The sequence below is a fragment of the Anastrepha ludens genome, chromosome 5 (assembly GCF_028408465.1).
Source record: "Anastrepha ludens isolate Willacy chromosome 5, idAnaLude1.1, whole genome shotgun sequence".
Classification (NCBI taxonomy): Eukaryota; Metazoa; Arthropoda; class Insecta; order Diptera; family Tephritidae; genus Anastrepha; species Anastrepha ludens.
This window is the reverse complement of record NC_071501.1, coordinates 74,520,806-74,542,929: the sequence shown is the minus strand read 5'-3', so window position 1 is coordinate 74,542,929 and position 22,124 is coordinate 74,520,806. Positions and strand designations below refer to the sequence as shown.

The 22,124-nt window shown below is 34.7% G+C and overlaps 1 protein-coding gene across 13 annotated transcripts in view; it reads left to right on the top strand.

Moving 5' to 3' along the window:
• The window catches only part of LOC128864413 (thioester-containing protein 1 allele R1), a 63,016-nt gene that overhangs the window by 29,837 nt on the left and 11,055 nt on the right, over window positions 1-22,124 (top strand). For 3 of the 13 annotated variants that reach the window (XM_054104049.1, XM_054104050.1, XM_054104052.1), the window contains exons 6-7: window positions 549-816; window positions 18,790-19,027. In XM_054104049.1, the coding sequence (XP_053960024.1) occupies window positions 549-816; window positions 18,790-19,027 (506 nt within the window). Of the gene's footprint in view, window positions 1-548; window positions 817-950; window positions 1,144-1,831; window positions 2,025-5,500; window positions 5,730-10,729; window positions 10,932-12,859; window positions 13,011-18,150; window positions 18,332-18,789; window positions 19,028-22,124 lie in introns of all 13 variants that reach the window. The other 10 variants (XM_054104058.1, XM_054104055.1, XM_054104059.1 and 7 more) reach the window with 8 other exon arrangements.

The following is a 22,124-nucleotide window of genomic DNA, read 5'->3' as shown; positions in this document are numbered from 1 at the left end:
TGCGTGCGTAGCATGATTTTCGTGGTCCTGCATGAGCTGACTATTTGCCATCCTAAATTAGCTTCTTGAATCATGGCTGCTAGATATAGTCTAGTCGTTGTTTGCAGAGAGGTGGTTGTATACCGGACGTGCTAGGTACTCGAAGATTAGCGACTGCTTTGGCTAGCATATCCCCTTTCACGTTTCCTTGAATTTCCTTTTGTCCTGGAACCCAGTAGATGGTGGCTTGTTTCTCAGTTCCAATCTCATCCATCCTATTCCGACATTGTCGTATGCAGTGTGAGTTTGTCTTTGCAGCTGCTATTGTTTTGATGGTTGGTTGGCTGTCAATGGAAACTTTTATTTGAGAGTTGGGAGGAGTGTTCTCTATGGCTAAGGCTGCTGCTCCGAACAGCATACTGCGGCTCCAACACCCTCTTCCATTTTGGAACCGTCTGTGTATATTCTTAAACCTAAAACCGAATAGATCTCAATGCAGAAGTGTGCAACTTTTTTGTTCAAAAGTTTTTCCATAATCAAATTTCTGTTTCCTTCATTATCAATTGCAGATCGACATCTCCATTCAACCCCAAGCGAAACCCGGTGAGGATGTGATGCTTCAGGTCAATACTGATCCCGATTCATTTGTTGGCCTACTTGGAGTCGATCAGAGTGTGCTGCTACTTAAATCCGGTAATGATATAAGCAAAGATCAGATATTCAACAGTTTAAGCAACTATGATGCCAGTACCCCATGGATGCGGGGCTATGGGCGTTATCCGGGCCAAGAGTCCGGCGTGGTAACAATGACAAATGCAAATTATCCCTACAACGAAGGTAAGTGAAATGGCAAAATTATTATTAACTGAAAAATACATGAATAAATTTATTGAAAATACTGAGTTATATAAAAGGAGACACATACATATATACATACAATATTTATGTATTATATATTGTATGAAAATAAGTACGCAAACAATTATACCCAATACCTCTTGCACTCGCTGATGTTGCGCTAAACCATGCAGATTCTGAAGTTTCACCCAATGATGAACCAATACAAAGTTATATAACCGATAAATTAAATGACCCCTCAGCGAATGGCACATTGCCGATACGGAAAATTTTTCTAGAGAATTGGATTTGGACAATACACGATAGGTTTGTTCACAGAGTAGTTAATATAAAAAGAAAAATAGAGCACAAGAATACGCTTTGTCTACAAGTATTTGTATGTACTCGTATAAGATCGAATAGATTGCCTAATAGTTGTAACTGAATGTAAAACTATCCTTTTAAGCAACTGGCTTTTGTGGTCAAAGTACTGTAAATGTGCGCGTACATAGCACGTGTTTGCGGCAAGAACGTCGTAACTGAGAGAAAAGAAAAATTGGGAAATATGCGCTTAAAGCTTTGAATTCGCTATTACTGCCTGAGCAAAAATAAAAACGTATTATCTTCGTTTGAGTAGTCTCTATAATTTCTGTATTTATTTTATTTCGGATTGCAACGTTCGTTCAGCAAACGGGCGATGTGTAGCATATCAGAGAAACTGACTGATCAGACAAACAGATCTAAATATTTAAAAAAAATCCCTAGTTATTCAACTCAACTATCGTACTTAATAGAATTTGTTAATATTTGTGCGGTGGAGGACTACATAACTGGTAGATATACACGATAACATATAAAAAGTAGAAATATCGAATAGAAAAAGTACGTTGTTTGAAATATTTCAGAATAACAAGATGAAGCACAGTTGAGCTACGCCTTTGAATATATATATATTTTTTTTTGTTTTTCAAAAACGCGTTTAAAGCACCGAATGTTTGTTGTTGTTTTTTTCTAGAACCTATTTATATGCTTGAAGCAGAGGGATTAGATGACATTCAATTTGATTCGGAAGGCGAGGCAGGCTCCATCGATCGTTTCGATGGTGAGAGTGTCTCAACGTCGACTTCCGAGACCCCTGTAAAACTGCGTACAAATTTCAATGAAGTATGGATTTGGTATGAAAATGGGGCATCGAAACCCCCTAAACGGTTAGTTGAAGTGAGACATCAGGGCGGGTGTAAATTATAATTGTAAAAGAAACGTATGCATACGGAACTATTGAAAACTAATTCGGCGACTTTTCATTAAAACTATCATTCATTTCCTTGAACCTTTTGTATTCCTGTAAGAGAGATAGAGACCCAATGTGCACGATTAAAAGTCGATACATAACTTTGATAGGTATTTGGTTCAGCTTCTCTTCCTTTTTGTAGCGTGCGCGTTGCTGTTTTCCGGAAATGGCAGTTGCTTTTTATGAGGAGCTTTTTCATGGCATTAGTAGTTAGTAGTTAGAAAAATTCAGTTTGGTTTTGAAGGGTTTGCTCATAAGCAGTGCATTTGTTTTTAAAAAGTAGCGGATGCGTGCCTCTTCTTCACAATCCCCATTCAGTTACTTGTGCGTATCTAAACCCTCATCCGCTGGAAGCAAATTTAAAATATTTCTTCATAAATTAAATAGCAAAGGGTGTACCATATAAGCGCTTATGATTTATGTAAGGGCTGCTCCGAAAAGAAGCTTCTGCTCCTTGATTGATTGGCGCGATAACCGCTTGAGGGATTTTGGTATAGTTTGACAAAGTGGCGCCAGTTAGATTCAACCCAAGTTAGCCAGTGAAGCTAAGTTCTCCCCTACCTCATCTTCTCAACGCAAAACATGCCTTCCTCTTCCTCTGCTACCACCAGCTAACCGCATCGAATACTTCCAGAGCTGAAGCTTCTGTGCCCATTCGTAAGACATGATCTAACCAGTAGATCTGGATCTTTATTCGTCGCAGTATGTCTATGCCATGCTGTCGCCAAAGTGCAAAGTTTCAAAAATCTTCCGCAGAGTTTTTCTCTGAAGAACTCCAAGGGACGCCTGATCGGATGTTGTCACTGTCCAAGTTTCTGCGCCTTCCTATAAGACAGGAATAATGAAAGACTTATAAGGTTTTTTTTGTGTTCGTCGAGAGACTTTAGTACTCAACTGCCTACTTGGTCCAAATACGCGCAGGTTTAATTCACGATGTTCCGCGAAGTAGGCATCTGAGATTAGAGTGCATCTGGGTAGGAAAGCGTGATCTATTCTGCAATGATTGAAACAGAGTGAAGCAAAGAAATAACCTTCAAACTTGCAAAAAAACAAAGAGTGCGAAAAATAAAAATAACGAGATACAGATCAAATTGTTCAAAAAAATCGTACACATTGAGACTACGAAAATATACGAACACTTGCTGAGAAAAAATTTTGGATGTTGGAAACTATATAAATTGGATTCAAAAACGTTACCAAACAAAATAAAAGGGTTGACCAATTGAAAAATCCTATTGCCGAAAAATGAGATTAGCTTCCGGATTTCTTTAAAAAAATCTGCACCTGGAAATCGGCGAATTATTTTTGGAATTTATTAAGTGTGTCGGGAAAGGATTCAGTTTGACAATCATCGGTGGAAGACAAGACAATTTGAAGATTCATAAATCAATGATGGATTTTCCAAGGTTTAATGTTTTGGGGCATCTGACATTGGAAATCTAATCTCTTCCGTCATAAAAGCACAGGCAAACTCCCACCGATTTTGAGTGATGGCACGTGGTTTGGTCGAGAGGTATTACTGCTCTTACGAAGAGGCCGAACATTGCACGAATTCGAGCATTTCCACAAAAGCCGAGGAATTTATTTGACACAGAATCCGTAGGCTACCAAAAAGATGGAAAAGTTTCTACCTCGCAACAGGCAATATTTTCAAAAACAAACTTCGTAAGCCAACCAACGATTTTTTATTTCTCTATAACTTTTTTAAAAGTTGAATTTCCGTAATAGACATTAAAATTGAACGTCCTATTCAATTAAAAAAAATAGTGTGGCTTCTCAGCCACCAACTAAATTTGGTCAGCTATTACGCTCACCTACATTCTAGCAGATACCCCTAAAAAGCGGTTTAAAATATTTGATACTTTAAATGCTTAATCACATTTTTTTCCGCCGAAATCCTTTGACATCTAATGAACCAGCAGTATAACAATACGGAATAGTTCCTTTAATGCTTCTGTATTTAGCTTCACTTTAGAAAGAGTGAGTGGTTTAATACTAAATCGCTGACTATCCTCATACAGTTGAAATAGGACTGAATAAGTCAGAACTAATTAGGTTTCATTCACCTATAGCGATTTCAATACAATCTACTTATCGATCAATTCTTAAGCCACGTTCACTTAGTTATCCCTACAAAGTATAGCAAATGCTTCCAGCTAAGACTAGTCGAACTTATTGAACTTATGATTACCGCCACGCCATACCTTCTAAGTAGTTCCGTATGTATGCAAACTCTGATACAAATTAGATATGAAATGATGGTGATGAAACTTATCTTTCCCTGCTTGAATATACATTTATTGCCTGCGATCTGCTTACTGACTTTTCTTTTAACCTCTAAATGGTGCTACTAATTTTTAGCTTTCTGAGCTATTCTTGATTGAATGAAAGTGCAATTTTGCATGTAAAATTAACAAAGAAAAAACCAATGAAACATACACCTCGCGATAAAACGATAGCATAACAACACTTTCACTAGTTTTGACTATTTTTCAAATTTTAATTATTTTTGTGTAAGTGTTAATTGTTGCATGAAGCAAAAACCATGTAAATCCTATTTTAAAGTTATATACGAACACTTAAAAAACTTGGCAACCCAATTCCATGGTTTTTAATTATGATTTTTAGAAAGATCTTTTACATGTCGTTTTATAGCTTATAACGTTTTACAATAATAAGAAGAATTATATTATATAAATCCAATTTTGACATACTATACAAAAATCAGAAAAATCTACAAACTATTCATCTTAATTCCACGGGCTTTCATTAGAATCTTTGGAAAGACTTTTGGTATGCAGTTTTATTTCTTGTGAAATTTTAGTACAACAAAGTGCAACTTAGAAACCGCTAAAAAATTTCGTTGATTTTTTATAATTTCTTTTCCTTGAAGATGTTGCGCATTTTTGTCATATTTCATGAATATTTCATGAATATTTTTATATGGAGAACTTCGTCAGGAAAACAATTAAAAAAAATCAATGCGATTTTGCAGCAATTTCACATTTGAACTTTAGTATACTAAAATTTCACAAGAAATAAAACTGCATATCAAAAACCATTCTAAAATATAATTTGGAATTTTATATTATTGTATTATATATTATATTATATTTCCCAATTTTTGTATACAATTTTAAAACTTGATTAACACGGTTTTTATTAGGCAATAAGTAATATTTTCAAACGAAAATAATCAATACCCGGTTTTTATTGGACAATGCGCTAAACTTTTATACAAAAATTATGAATACTCAAAAACAAACAAAAAATTAAAAAAAAAATAAAACTGTCCAAAATATCGATGTGCTATCGTTTGCCTTGGGCTCTATAATTTTAAATACTTTTCATGGAAATACACAAAAACTTAGAATAGTCTAACTCTTTTTGTAGAATTTCCGCGGTATTATTTCTTGAGAGGCCGAGCCCGTTCTGGCCATGAACCACTTCACTTTCATGCTCAACCAAATATTCTAGCTGTATCTGGTAGAACGGATAATGAATGGAGTCGTGGCGGTATTCAATCGATGCTCCCACCGAAAGTAGACGTTATAACGAAAATTCGAAAAGATTTTGCTGAAGCATGGATTTTTGATAGTTTTTCAACTGGCGAAAGCGAAAAGTTAGTTAAAATGTAGAGCATAAATACAATCACAAACAAGCATACATGCATTTGTATATCCATGTGGCTGAAAAATCAGTAGTTTAAGTTTAGTAAATTTGAACAACTCCTATAACAGAATAACAGTATTTTGCACAAACCTAAATACATATGTACAAACGTAAAGCGCACAAGTAATATGTAACAGTAACAATAACGGATGCATAACATTTGAAAGTTTTTCTTTTCATTTTATTATTTTAGGAAACTAAAACCACAATATCTTTTTAAAGCGTAAAACCACATTGAAATTAAAAAAAATCGATTTTTTTTTCTTAAATCTATAGTACCTATTTTTAGCAAGTTCAAGGTGGCGTAAAATTAGTCACCCTATCGGAAGAGTTATAATTTTTACAAATAGCGTCGTACGACAATTATATTTGACTTCAGAAATGTCAGACTGCTGCTGTATACAAACAGACAAACAGGGAAGCCCGTAAAGTTCAAAATAAATATTTCCATCACTCAAAAGCATTTTTTGTATTTAGTAAACGAGTTATTCAAAACAAAGTTGTTCAAAATTTGGCTTATTTTGATTACAATTAACTCCTAAAAATAAAGAAGACGTTCGGGGGCTAATGTTTAATATTGATGATGAAATCACGTCGACTATATCGGCCGCTTTTGAAGGTCTTTTGTTTATTCAATTCAAAATTAATTAAAAAACAAAACTGGATGATTAATTTTGCGCCACCTTGTAGCTTGCATTGTCTCTCTAGTGATTTCTTGATTATTTTTTGATGAAAATTGTCTCAGTCTCTTATGAAGTTACGACTTGTGCAAACTCTATACTAAAATACAGGGCTACTCATTTTAAGGTGATTTATTACAATTAGTTTTTTCAAATTTGGGCACTTTTTGAACTTTTCTAAAAAATTTTGGTAGAAACAATTTTATTTTTTTGTTTCTGAGATTTCTTCATTGAATTGTTTTTTGTTCTAGAGCTTAAATAGCAACAAAATTATTAAATAAAAAATAGGAAACGCGGCACTAGCAACGGAGGCACTCAGCTGATTTATTCGAATTAACATATTGGTTTGAATTTGCTGCGTTGTAAAATCAATCAATTTTCCTTTTTTATTTGCGTTAGAATCGATCAGCATAAATCCGTAAATATAAACCCAATTAATTCAAAGTCAATGGGCTATGAGTGTGAGTGTGGCTCATAGTGGGCAACCGCTTCAACCTAACCTAACCTTAACTCCCAGGGAGAGGATCTTAAAATCTCAAGTTAACACATTACGCCAGTTTCCTCTGTTACTATGGATAATTGTTTGAGAGAGTATGCAAACTTAAAATTGAAATCATTTCACAAAGTTATCTGATCCAGAAACACGATACACTGCTCTCTAATCTACGGCCCAAAGTGAAGTTTAGCTGCTTGGGTTTTTGTGTGTTATTTCAAAACTTGATATAATATTTTACTAATGTTCATGAAACTTTAATTCTTTGAAGACAACGCTGCAGGAGGGCGCAGTGAGTTGTTTATTTGTATATAATATACATTTTTCCCTGTTTCATGAAATCACATTTTGTAGGAAAACGGTAGGTTTTCATGCCACAGTTTTCCACCGATTGACCTAAAAGTTTGTAGGTATATACAAGGTGAAGTCTAAAATCAGTCTTGTTGATGTCATAAACATGTTTTTGATGACGTCATCTTTTTAATGAGTTAGTGCGTTGAAAGTTACATCCCTAGCTGACTTCCCGTGAAAGCTTGGTGACATTCGGCTCAGTGGAAGCAAAGTTATTGTGTATATTTAAGTGTCAGCATGTTTGTGTCATCCGTACAAAAATGGGTTTCGCACAAAGAGCTAATATCAAATTTTGTTTTAAAATCGATAAAACGTTTACCGAAACATTTGAATTGATGAAAAAAGTTTATGGCGATGATTGTCTGTCTCATGGCAGAGTTCATGAGTGGTTTACACGTTTCATAGATGGTTGTGAGGACATAAATGACAATGAATATACAGGCCGCCGAAAATCGGTAATCAAATCGCATTTTAAGTGATCATTTGGGCTTACGAAAGGTCTGTGCATGTTTCATTCCCCACAAGTTAACTGAGGGCCAAAAATTGTTCAGACCTTCGAAAGACCTCATTGAAGAGGCGAGAAAAGACGAGAACTTCCTTTACAACATTGTAACTGGTGATAAAACGTGGTATTTCCAACATGAGCATGAAACTAAGCGTCAAAGTGCCGAATGGAAGGAATTTTTCACAAGGAGTTGGTGCCAATGGGCCAAACCGTCAATGCAATTTTCTATCTTGGTGTTTTGAAGCGTTTGTTGCATCGCATTCGTCGAATTCGCAATGAATACCGCGGAGGAGGAGGCTGGCGCTTATTGCATTATAATACACCATTTCATCGATTCACTCTTGTGATTGATTTTTTGACTACAAATCGCATTTTAACTATCAATCACTCACTTCTACCTATTCGGAAAATTGCATTTGGCCATGAAAGGAAAACGTTTTGCGTCCTCCTTTTGAATAAATAAACTCGATGTTACGTTTTTATTTTAACTCAGTCTTGTTTATTTTGGACTTCACCCTGTATACCTTCTTAGATTTATTTTGCTCAGAGCGATTAAATACTTTCTATCGGTTAATTTATACTATATTCTGTAAAGATTTTTAACTAACTTTTTTGGCAGAAATAAAATTTTTAATTTAAAGTGCTCCTATTTGCGTAATATTTTTCAGTCATTTCGTAGAGAATTTATCAAACTTTAAAAACCGTATTAAAATTGTGGTATCTACCACGAAGGAGTGTCCTCGACAAACTGCCTCAAGCGGAGCCATGTACATATCTCCGCTATAAAAAAAATTCGTTTTATAGCCGCGCGTGTATGCCCATGGGTATTACAATTTTTATCACAAAACAAAATCGGGATAGATCTAGTCATGTATATTAGTATATACTAAAACGCTCGGAATGCAGAGTGCTCGGAGAGCAGTTGATTTAGCAATGTCAGTCTACCCATTCGAGTGCATTATAACTCGAGCAAAATTTAATATATTTTAATGAAACTATAAGTGCATACATAGTAATACATATTACCCTTTATCGAAGGCATTGAAAATGGGCGAAATCGATGAAAACCACGCTCAGCTGCATATAACAGTAATCTTCGAAAAAAGGGCGGAGCAAAATTACTCCAGTTTGGTTCAAATAAAGAGCACAAGAAAATATACAATCATATACGCAAATAAAATGTTGAAAAGTGGAATGTGCCATGCCCACTGTTGAGTAAATGCATGTATCTTGATACCATGAAACTTGCCTAAACTTTTTGCACATAGTATTGCACCCCACATCAAGACATAAATTGTGTAGGAATCGGCTAAAAACCACGTCCCCTTATTATATGTTAAAACTAAACATCCGTCCCTCCGTCCAATATAGTAGGTATTAAAGAAATATTTCTAACCGCCTAATAACGACGCCTATGATCTTATGCCTTAAAATCGGACGCCTTTTCTACATTTGTATAAAAAAACCCGTTTTAGCCTATATTACTTCCTTTTATTTAAGAAAAAATGGTAATGCTAAATGATTTGTAAGCGGCTTTTTTTAACAAAAATACAAAACATATGCAGTTTATGATATCTATGTGCAATTATTTCTTTATCCCCCTGAAAGCATCTCCAAACTATGCTTAATTTCCCGGCTCGACAGTGACTTACACGATAAACAGGCGACGGCGTTAATTTGCATTGAAATTTTTACGTGACAGACGACAATTTTGTACCTTTAGCAAACAGCTGATTTAGTTGTCTGTCACATAAAATCTCAATGCGCATTAAAGTTGTCGTCTGGCTACCCTATTAATCCCCTTAAGTGATTTGTTTAGTTCGAAATGTTTCTTGTTTTTTGTACAAATCTTCAACTCAGCCAACTCGTTTGTATAGGAAGAGTTACTAAAAGGTTGGAACTGTATCTCTATTGTCAACTAAGTGTGTTTTTATGTTCAACGTAGAGAGATAAAGTAATTAATCTGTACATTCGGATCTACCACCTTACAAAACAAAAGAAGCTCGTCGTTCACTCTCGAATCTTGTTAGTTATTTCTGCCTTTCTTCGGTATTCACGGTGGAAACATACAGTTTGATATTAAGATTGTTTTGCCTCATGAAAAACAATTGTTTGTGTTCCAAAGTTCTTTGATCTCAAGTACCCCACAAGATCTCAGTTCCCACCACCCTAACGTCGGTTGGTATAACACACCCAAATTATTTCTAATTGAATGGCACTTGGTTCACAAGTAGATTATTTCTTAATACTTCATACTTCAATACAATCGATTAGACCACATTCGAATTGCCACGCAAGATCGGCTTTCAGCCTTACAATATGCGAAAGAAATAATTGAATTACCAGGTTAGTAGAGATGAACTTTCTATACTAAACTTAATTCTATTCACAGCCAGCGTTTTGTTCATTGTACATTTGGGAGGTAGGCACTGAGATGTGGTAGGAAAGTAATAATATGAGATACCTGAGGTTTACAAAAAAAAAAATTATTTTCACGAGACAAGAACATCGGGTGGTAATATTACGCTGTGAATGTCGAAGATATGATGAGAAATACAAAAAGCTAGCACTACATTCGACCAAAAAAAAAAATTTTATTTTTTTCGAATTTTATTTGTAAAAATACCTTAGACTTAGGACTGTACGTAAGCTTTTTTCTCCGTACTGTCTACTGTACGTACAACAAATCACAAAAAAAAAATTGCTAGTGAAAGTAATTTCTATATTTTTTCTTTTCATTTTTTTTATTTACTTTTTTATTTGACAGTTTTTAATGGAGTCCATCATAAAATATTTAGCTCTGCAAATAATTGATAGAGAATTATTGAAATGTTTTGAGCACACGAATATTAAGTACATGTTTTTTAATTCATTGGGTATCGTAAAAATATGCATTGATATAATTTTTTTTTATAAAACAGCGCCACTGCTGTACTTACGTCATTTTGGTGGCCCCTATATTCTACAAGACAGAGTGGCAGTCCCTGGAGTAATGGGTGTAGGAGCCGCTGTAGCTTATGCTGCATCACCTCATCCAGGACCCTTAGGTCCTGGGCCTACAATAATACCACCGACTTTGAGAAAAAATTTTATCGAGAATTGGATATTCTTGAATCAAGAAAAGTAAATAATCATTTCCCATGATTTTAGCTATGCTTTTTCTTTCTTTTTTTTTGCTTTAACTAATCAGTTTACATTGAGGGCCATTAAAGTCATCTGTGTTTTCATACGTGCGTAAAATTTTTAACTTGTATGTTAAAAGTCTTTGTCAGAACATCACTTTTCGGCTAAAAATCCAGTACGCCCAGTTTTATTTTGTTTTTTTTTTTTGGAAATTATGTCAAATTGAATTATTGATTTGTACGCATACTGCCTATGGAGGGTGCGTGCCTCTGTAAGGAACAAAGTCGATTGTGTTGCATTGCAAATTTTATTAGAATCCCGAATGCCGAATATTGGATTTTTAGCGTCAGAACCATGAAATCAGAATTTTGCATTAGGGCAAAGAAATCAGAACTTTCCATTATAATTTCTTGTGTTCATATGGCTTTCTTTTCGTGCGGCCGCTTGCTACTAAAAAATACATACTTCGAAAAACTAAATTTGGGCAAAATTCGACTACTAATAAAATTTATAAATTGTAAATGTCTTCGAATATCATTTCATTGCCCAATATCAGAAATTAAAATAAGATACACATTTACAATTCCGAGCTGGTACATTCATCGAGTGTAGAAATTTTCCAAAATAAGGCGTCATAATTTATTGTTATATATAAAACGTTCCGTTTTTCGTGAAATAGAGGGTATATACATATACATACATATTTACACGTAGAGTGGTGAATATTACTGAGTACATGATGACCTTTTTTTAATATTTACAATGATTTTCGAGCAAAAACTTTTTTGTTATTAATTTTTTGTTTTTGTAATATCACTCAACCTTTAACCAAAATCTTATCAAAATAAATCAAACTTTTTAACCTTATACAAATCAAAAGAAATTCCTGAATTTTCAAAAAGTTCAAAATTGAAATACAATTTTTATAATTTTTCTAAGTTTTGTGTAAGCTTAGCACTAAGTTCGCGACACGTGAAAGGGCTGCCAAAATACATGCAATTTACGTTGTCGTGAAATGTGCGTGAAATGTCATAAGCTTCTCACGGCAAAGTTGTAGTTAGCTCACGTCGGGAAAGCACTGCAAAACCTGATTCCAGCAACATTTATTCACACATATTTAAAAACTGGCAGTTCGTTTTGAGTGAAGTGCCTGAGATCGAATACTCCGAAGATATGGCATTCTTAAGCGAAACGTCTTCGCAAATCGTAACGCAAACGTAAATAAATCTGCTTCATATTTTTTTGTGTACATATTAATTTCTTTAGAAACGCTTTTCTCACCAAAATTTGTCAATTGCTCCTGAAGCGATGCTCATAAATTTAACGTTCCTTCTCATTTGACAATCAATGTTGCTAGCAAGCAAGCCGCAATGTTGCGGCAAATCTGGCAATGCATGTCGCTGGCGAAATTTCACGGCTGTGAAGCTAGTACTAGTTTTAAAGTTTAGGAATGAACACTCCTTTTTTTCGAAAACAAAGAAAAGGTTCCAACTCGAAAGACATGGTAAATATAAAACAATTAATGACGCGCTTAGTTATGCCTGTCACTTTATTGCAGACGTTATTATTATTATTTTTTTCGTTTCGAAGCTACTTTATTATTATTATGAGGGAATTTTGTACTATGATCATTAAGATCTAATGCACCCCCATCGAAGTTGCTACAATAATATTAAATATAACTAACATAACCTTTTTTAGGGCACAAAAGATCTTAAGATCGCAATGCAAACCTAGCTTGCATTCATTCATTCAACATTCCTTTGCTTACGTTAATTTCGAAAACACAGCTGAATGTCTCAAATGCTGGTGGCTCAGGCCATCTTCTAAGCTCACAGAGACAAGCTTTTATGAGCCAATACGTACTTCTATAACATCCATGAATCGACCTATACTTCAAACCTTTTATTTCTATATTGCCCACGCAGATTCAGTTTTCATACTGTTGGACAATGATCGGATAATTACTCCACTCGCTTTTAAAGAGGAGGAATTCGTTGTGAAGGCCATGACAATTACCAATTCACCTACATTACGTAAAAATTTTGGAGAAATTTGGATCTTCAGCGAAAAACCATAGTAAATAATATTGCTATGCCTGTGTATTCTTGCGCTTATTGCATGTATGGGTGGGATTATTTTTACTTATTTATTTTATATAATTGATAAGTTCTATATTTACGGTGGAAAAGTAGTTTACAACTAATAAAGCTATCGCTACAATGGCCTTACGCTAGAAGTTATAATATTTAGTAATGCACGAATAACTTTTGAAATAAATACATGTATTTCATTAGAAATATCACAATACTTTAAATAAGTAGCTGATTAATCTAATTATATTACGAGGGTTTCTAAATAGTTTGCGCTCAGTAATGAAAGCACAGTAAAATTATAATGAACATGATTTTATTAATTTTTAAAACTATTCTCCTTGGAAGTCAATGCACTCTTCTACACTCGCTCGAACTAAGTTTCACACTTTTACGACTCAGAAGTAGATACCCTTCAAAATGAACTGTTTGAATACTCCAACAGCTTCTGCAGGTGTTGAAAAATGTTGACCTCGAATTTTATTTTTGATGTTCGGGAAAGCAATCATAAGGTGCCAAATCAATGAATGATTCGTCTTCGGCGGGTGGTTTTCCTCAAGCCTCCAAAAACTTTTGACAAACAAAAGGGTGTGTCCACTCAGAATTTACTGGTTTAAGTTTCTCTAGTGCTACAGTTGTAGGTTAGGTTAGGTTATGGTGGTAGTCGGTCTGCACGACCAACTCACTTAGACCTTACAGGTCCGTTGTGATACCACTGTGCTACACGGGAACCTCATTTATCTTCCATGGAACCATTTTGTGGCTCTTATGAAACGTAGTATTGATCCCAACCTCACGCCAGACAGCGCTGTAAGAGAATTAAAAAAGTGTTTACCTAGAAAAGCTGCTCTGATTTTAGCTAGGGGTCATCTCTGCAATATTCATGGGAGAAAACTCCTAGTCTCAAGGAATGCCTGCCAAATAGCCAGTGACCGGTTTAACAAGCCAGGACCTTCGAGACATTATCTCTTGAGAGACTAAGAAATTCCTTTGTTCTTTTCATGATTATTTGCGGCCATAGTAGCCTAGCTGTTAGCCATGTATCTTCATTTCTCCATAACCTATTGGCCTCTTGGATAATGTGGTTTTTTATTATTAGCTTACTCGTAGCCATGGGTATTCCAATGGTACTTTTATCACTGAACAGTTGAAGAGCAGTACTTTTTCTGGCTAGCTCATCAGCTTTGCAGTTTCCCTCAATATCTCTATGACCCGGAACCCAAATAAGGATAACCTTGAATACGTCACTAATATCATTTAGGACCGCCCGGCATTGCTATGCAACCTTCCATCTTAGTTAAGCCGCCTGGCTATCCGAGAACATATTTATAGTCGTTTTTGTTACGGCGTGCGTATTTAGATATGTATCCACTTATTTTATAACTATAACCTATGCCTGATAGACGCTGCAGTAGTCTGGTAGGCGAATGGATAGTTCCAGTCCTAATTCCTTCTAGAAAACTCCATAGCCAACCTTATCGTTTAGCTTGGAACTGTCTGTATAAAAATTTAAATCCCCCTTTCTCCATGGCGTTGGTGTCTGCCACTCCCTTCTTGACGATATATTTGAGGTGTTTCTTCGGCGAACAACTTTTGTTGGATTTAACTAATCTTAGAACACCCATACAGTTGATTATTGTTTCGCTTCTGAGTCATCCGAGTATGCATATATCGAAGATTTGTCACCTACTCTGACATCATAGACGTGCTTTGAACTAGCGCGGCTGAATTTCTTTATACAACACACACATTTCTTTACATCAATCGACACGAGACCATTTTTGGGCAATTCTCAAACTATGCGGTATCAAATGAAAACAAATCTTCTTGACAATCAAATATTCATTTAATATTAAAAGTATGCTGGTCCCACTAATGCCCAAGAATCCTTCTATCGCACGATATGTCACATGACGACTTTGCTTTATCAATTAACGCACAGCACGGATTGTTTCTGGCACAACAGCCGTACGGCCTTCACGAAATTCATTCTGTTTCATACTAGATCATTGTGGTGTTTCAATTCCAAAAGTTGAAGCAAGTTGATCAATGTACTCCTGTCTCGATAATATACTTTCGCCGAAAATCGTAATAAATCACCGCCCCGAAAATGTTCACGAGTTATTTCATCTTTTGAGCGAGATGAAGTTTTCAACTCACTGAATAAAGAACAAATAAAGCTAAATAAGTGGAAACATTTACGTAAGCTTACGCTCAAAAATAGCAAACTTTCCGATAAAATGATCGAATTACAGTTCATCACACATAGTGTTGATGCAAAAGCGCAAAATGTAAAAAGCAGCTCTCGTAGTAGCGCTTTAGGTTGATGAGTAGGTCGATTGGTCTATTGAAAAATAGTTAAAGTTTAAGTTGCTTAAAGACTGGACAGTTTTCTAAAATTCATTCTATGCTTATAATGGAATTGTTGTAATACAACGAATTTTTTGGCTATTGAGGTGATTGAATATAAACCTTGACTATCCCAGCCGTGGTCTTGTTATTTATATAGTCTATCCTTGTTATTTATCAGAAAGTTCAGCCAAAACACCCTAATTATATATGTACTCATGTATATACATATATATATACCCCTTTTGGGTGTTTGGCTGAGCTCCTCCTCCTATTTGTGGTGTGCGTCTTGATGTTGTTTCCCAAATGGGGGGACCTACAGTTTCAAGCCGACTCCAAACGACAAATATTTTTTATGAAGTGCTTTTTCTTGGCAGAAATAAACTCGGAGGTTTGCCATTGCATGCCGAGGTGCGATCGCTATTAGAAAAATCTTTTTCTTAATTTTGGTGTTTCACCCAGATTCGAACCCGCGCTCTCTCTGAACTCCTAATGGTAGTCACGCACCAACCCATTCGACTACGGCGGCCGCCGTATATACCAATCCTGTAATAAAACACTCAGTGGATTTCCAAGCGTTAGCGAGAAATTTTGTAGCCTACTAAAGTTATAATGTCCCGTGTTTTCAAAAAAGTGGAAAAAATGATTAAAACATTTGTCTGAGCAAAATCAGTGGTTAAGATATATACAATACATTTTCATTAAAGATATATTAGAGCATATTAACCAATTACCACAAAATTTAATTTGGAATGTAAGTTGAGGATTAAATTGTTCTAAACATTATTATTCGAACAGTTTAAAAAGCCCTAGAAAAGCTAAATTAGCTTTATTTTCTGTACTTTCGAATGGAAGCATTTATAAACCTAACCTTTAGTAAACTGTAGGTCATTATAGAGCACATCACATACAGTCCGTTCCACTTGATTAGTGGCACTCAGTTTGACTACATTATTTGCGCATTAAAGCTGTAAAAAGGCATAGTTTTTTTAAGCATTCACTGTGTGTGGAAAGCTGAAAGGTGTAACAAATAGTGAAAAAGGACAAATCGGTATCCTGATCTCAGAGGGACTTTTAAATCACCAAAATTGCCGAAAAGATAGGTCGATGTCCAAACCTTATGGATCTTTGCGTGAAACAAGGTGCTTCCTATGGTAAGAACTACGAAGGTAAAACTGCGATGGGATTAACACCTGATGAAACTTGCAAATTCTTTAGGATTGCATCGAATTCCGGCCATTCAACAGCAAAAATTAAAGGAATGGCAAATGATGCAGCCAACAGCCAAATCCACTGTTCGAAGGGCTATTCAAAAAGTGCCACATCTGAAGCTTAAAAAAATTACAAAAAGAAACTTCTTTAAATAAATTTCTCAAAGAACGCCGCCTCGATTGACTTGGAATTCTGTTACAAATAACAATCCCAGTGAATAAAAAGAAATAGTATTTAGTGACGTTAAGAAGTTCAATCTGGATGGGTCGGATGAGTGCAATTACTACTTCAATGACTTAAGAGAGGAGTAAAGGTACTTGAGTCGCCATCATAGCCGCGTCGGGGATGTTATGATAAGGGGATAAATTAAAAATTGTAGACCACAAAATTACGGGAAACAACCGTAAAGCTCTGCTGGAATCATTTTTTCCCGAGATGCGTTCAACATTTGGACCTATTAATTTAAACTTTTGCATGGCAGATCTGAAAATGATTGAGAATGTTTATGAGAGTGGCCAACAATTTGAATACAAAAAAGCTTTAATTCGAATCATTAAAACTGCCTGGTCTGAAGCTATCTGGAGAATTTGTCAAATCCATTCATCAAAGTAATGACTGATGTAATTTATAAACAAGGTGGTAGCACAAACTATTAAACTTTAAATAACAAATGTAAAAAAAGAAAATTGTCTATCTTTGTTATTATTTCTCCTTATTTGGTTAGTGCCGCGAATAAATCAAGCACAGTATTAAAGCTGTTGAAGTTTTACTGCTGCCAAATACCGTTAGATGAAATAATATTTTGTTGCACGTTTATTTTCGAGCAAAGTCAATCCTCACTTGAATTTTTCCTCACTTGGGATTACCAGATCACAGTTGCTTTAATAACTATTTTTTTCAATTAAAATTATTGCCTCTAATCAAGTGAACCGGACTGTACATACTTATATATATATATCGTAGTACATATGTACATATATTACACTATACTCATTTGCGTCTCTTTACTCGTTTTTTTTTTTAATTTACTGGTATTTTAAACTCAAAAGCGGCGACACTTATATATTGGACTCCGGCTCCAATCCCTGAAGAAGAGCTAATTTTTCACGATACCGATCTCATTGAGGCAAAAGTCGCAATGAGAGAGGATATTCTAGATGACATAGCGTACTTTGCTGTACATTTGCATGAACGACGCGTGAGACCACCTATACGTACATACAAAGAACGCACATGGATGTGTACAGATTTTGAAATGCCAACTCTTGTCAAGTAATTGAATTCCGTATAATGCTAAAAAATGCTGCAAAATTTCCATTCTATAAAATTTTATGTTCTTTATATCTTGCATTTTCTACAGCCTTAACTAATGGTTCTCACAATGAGAATGTCATTCTCAAAGAAAATAATTACTTGTATTCTCCGCAAATATAGCATTTCACAGGGTTCGTGCCATCTGCTCATTGAATACACCGTTGAAATGTTCAGCCTACGCTATTTACATACATACATACATATGTCAAAATTTGATATCACCTCTTTGACTTTCAAATTGATCATTGCAGTTAAAGTCTTTCATGAGAGCCTTTACTTACGTGGACCTAACATAGGAATGGGAATTGCTCGTCGCAGGTCTAGACCTCGTTCGAGATTGCACAAAATAAGCGGAGATAAAACTAAAAATCTCCCAGTAATACCAGCCATACGTAAAACGTTTTCGGAAATTTGGATCTTCGAATTACTTGGGTAATAGCCTCTTGATTTTGTTAAGTGCAATTCGCCCAAGAATAGATTCTGGTACTTTATTTGGAAATTACATTTCATCAGATCCATATGCATGTATATGTTAGCAAATTTTGGACATGCCAGTCAAAACAAAAGCACCTATATACTATTTACATATATACATACATATGCGTACGTATATACTATATCCATATGTATATTTATACAGAACTCATACAGAACACGAAAAGTGAATTCGTCTGGTTTATATTAAATTTCTACTTTGTTTTTCAAAGAACCGACGTTTTGCAAAAGTTATAGTGATTTTCATCTTATCGAGGTTAAACTGTATCTGAAATTTAGCACAGCTATTAATTGCAGTTAAATAAGTTCCTATATACAAGTACATTAAAAACTAATGCATTTCATAATGAGGGATTTCATATTTCCTGTTGCTCCTTTACATGTCTTTCGACTAGGCCATAGAAGAAAACGTCCTGTTGCGGGTGGCGCCAGTGGTGGGTGCGTGCCAATTAAAGGTGCTTCTGGCAACCGTAGAAAATCGACTACAGAAACGTGGATGACAACCAGCTCCCCCACCGTTGGGCCGTTAGATGATGTCAGCAATGATAGCCCGACTGATTTGAGCTTACAAGCGCGACAAAATTTTATTGAAAATTGGATATTTTTGACATTGAATGTGGCCACCACTATGTCGTATGAAATTCGTTTTAAAATTTCTGTTGATAAAATTTTGAGCGCTACGTGATGCCTCTTGTGTGTGGATAATCTTTCTTATTTAAGCTTAGTTCACAAATTTCCTAAGATGGTCTACAGCTCGTAAGAAATTAACTCTTTTTTAACTATTTTGTTTTTTTAATTTTTATAAAAAAGAGTGAATAAAAAAACTCTCAACTAATATGAAAAAAATTTTTAGAGCTATGTACGTATAAATAATTACAAATTTGTACTACGTTTTCTTGAGAGGTGTAGACTGAGCTTTAGCATTTTTGTGAGTGAAACTTACTCGTTCTGTTTGACACTTCCATTGTTCCAACTGTTTTTGTAATTAACACAATGAATGTTTATGCCAGTTTTTTATACTATTTCTATACTAATTTTTATATAATTTAGTTAATTTTTTTTATTGAGAATTGAATTGGATTTACTCGAGGCGTAAACTTAACTTAATTTACGTAGGCACTTAAAGTTATTTACTTAAACTGCCAAATCAGAGTACGTGTATACAGCCTCACGCCAAATAGGTGCGAGCACTACATTTTCTCATTTTCGCTGAGCCCGATAGATACTCCTAACAACTCCTATCAACCCGCTGTAACCCCATCCTAACTCTAAATCTAGTATCAGGTTCTCCCCCAGCTAATGAAATTTCTATCAAAATACGATGCGGTATTGTAAAAGGTATTCGATACGGTACCAGCTGGAGTTAGCAGAGGAAGAGGAAGGCCTCCTCTGCTTTGAAAAGATCAGGTGCAGAAGGACTTGGCTTCACTTGGTGTTTCCAATTGGCGCCGATTATCACGAGAAAGAAACGACTGGCGGGGTTGGTTAAACTCGGCAAAAATCGCGTAAGCGGTTATCGCACGAATTTAGAGGAAGATGTCTTATTTCAAATCATAAAGTTATATATTAGATTATATTTCTTGAATTTTTTAATACCTTCTAAGGAGTTTTTACCAATCTAATTATAGTAAAATATTTAGGTATAAAAGATGCACACACATGCGCACATACAAGATGGACTTGCGAATATCCACCAAAAGTAATCAAAAATCCATATCAATATTTGGTGCAAGTTCCTACGTACAAAAATATTTTGGCTGAAAGTTTGGATTCTTTCCTTAAACGGCTATTTATTTATTTTGTGTCATGCTTGTGGTTGCCATATGTACGGTGTATATGTGTGCAATGAGTTCAACGACAACTGAGGAGTTCTAACGTAAAATTTTGTTCTCCCGACGAATATTCCAATGGTAGATCTACTGGGAGTAAATAGATTACTTAAGAAAAGGACTGATATACAACTTTTTTCTTTCATACAAAGGTAGCCTGTGAAACAGTTTTTGTAAATTTAAAATTTTTTTAATTATATTTAAGTTCACAAATTTAAAAACCAAATTTTTTTTAATTTAAAATTTGAAATTCGAAAAATGTAATTTACTTTGTTTTATTTAAATTTAAAAATTTAAGAATTTTTATTTTTTTATTTAATAATTTAAATTTAAGAGTTTGTCTATTCTTTACGCAGAATCTAAGACTTTCATCGAAAATAAGCTATTCAACGACCTATTCAAGCACTTCTTTATACAAAAACACAAGACACACACGTTTTAACAGAGTCGAATGAACATAAAATCACATTGCTTAACTTTTCCAGGCATGGCATTTTTTTGAAGAGCTTTCTTCTTTGTGTTCCATTACAAAGAAGATTCATTTTTAACCCGACATTGTTCCTAAAATGTTAAATTATCTAAATAGTTAGCTTGAATATCGTTTAATTTCGTAAGTTCCATTTCCTGGAAATCCCGCATTTCGACTACTGCTGCAAAAATATTTTGGTGCCTATTTAAAACTTTAAAATTTAATTAAATCCCGCTTGATCAGCCCTTTTGACCATTGAACAACGATTATCATCGGCAAGTAATCGAAAACCGTTGGTTGATTTCCGGCAGAATAAAACTTCTATAGTATTTGCTATTCGGAGGTGCCATCTGACTGAAGGTTCCTCCATTTATGGAACAAACTCAAGTAGCTCATCATAAATTAAAGGAGCAGCTTTTTCATGAAAGGTTGAAGTTATTATATCCTACTCTTATACTATGGTGTATTTTTATTTATTTTTTCTTCTTTGTACAAGTAGTATATTCCGTATCACAATGAAGTCCTGTTTGTTTGTGGTCTCTAAAATATTCTTCTCAAATTCCTTTATATTTGCTGTGTATATAAAAATTTTAACTCTCGCCTAATGCTTTGGAACTTCCCTAATTATTTTTTTAGCCAACCCCTATTATATTGGACCTTTACCACTTGGTCAGGCTATACCAGCGCCGGCTTTTAATGGTTTTATACCTAGTACATCTCCTCCAATCTTTTATACGACTACCTCAGCAAGTCCTACAGACGCTAATATGAGTCCACAGATTCGTAAAGAGTTTGCAGAATTGTGGATTTTTGATAACACTGAAAAGTAAATAATTGAGTTTATTCAAAATAGTGCAATTACTTACGTGACAAAACCGACTTTTAAATAATACATACGAAATAATATCAGCTTAGCCTTATAAGCAATAGTTCACACAAGCACACATCTAGTACAATTTTGGAGTGACTAATGAAAGCAGAATATTGATTTTGTGCAGGCCTGTGGTATCCTTCATACATTTTTCCAAACACTCTTCATTATCGTAACATGGTTCTGGAGTCGCCTAAAACTATGTTACTACAAAATTTTACTATTTTCTAACATTTTGAGCTAATGCAAATATTGTATAAATATTTCTTTTAATATGATGCTTTACAAATTTGTTTTTCTACTTGTTATTAGAAAATACAGTGCCGTTCAAAATACTAGCGACGCGACTTAATGTCAAGATTTAAGAACTATTTTTTTTAATTTTTGTTTTTATAGAAATAAATTTTATAGTACAACAAAAATCACACGACTTAAGGGTTCACGAACCGTACAGTTTTTTTTAATTATTTTATTATTTAATTTAAATTTAATTTTTTTCCAAAATTTTCTTATTTAGTTAAATTCATTTTATTTATTTTTTCAAAACTTTTTTTTTGTATA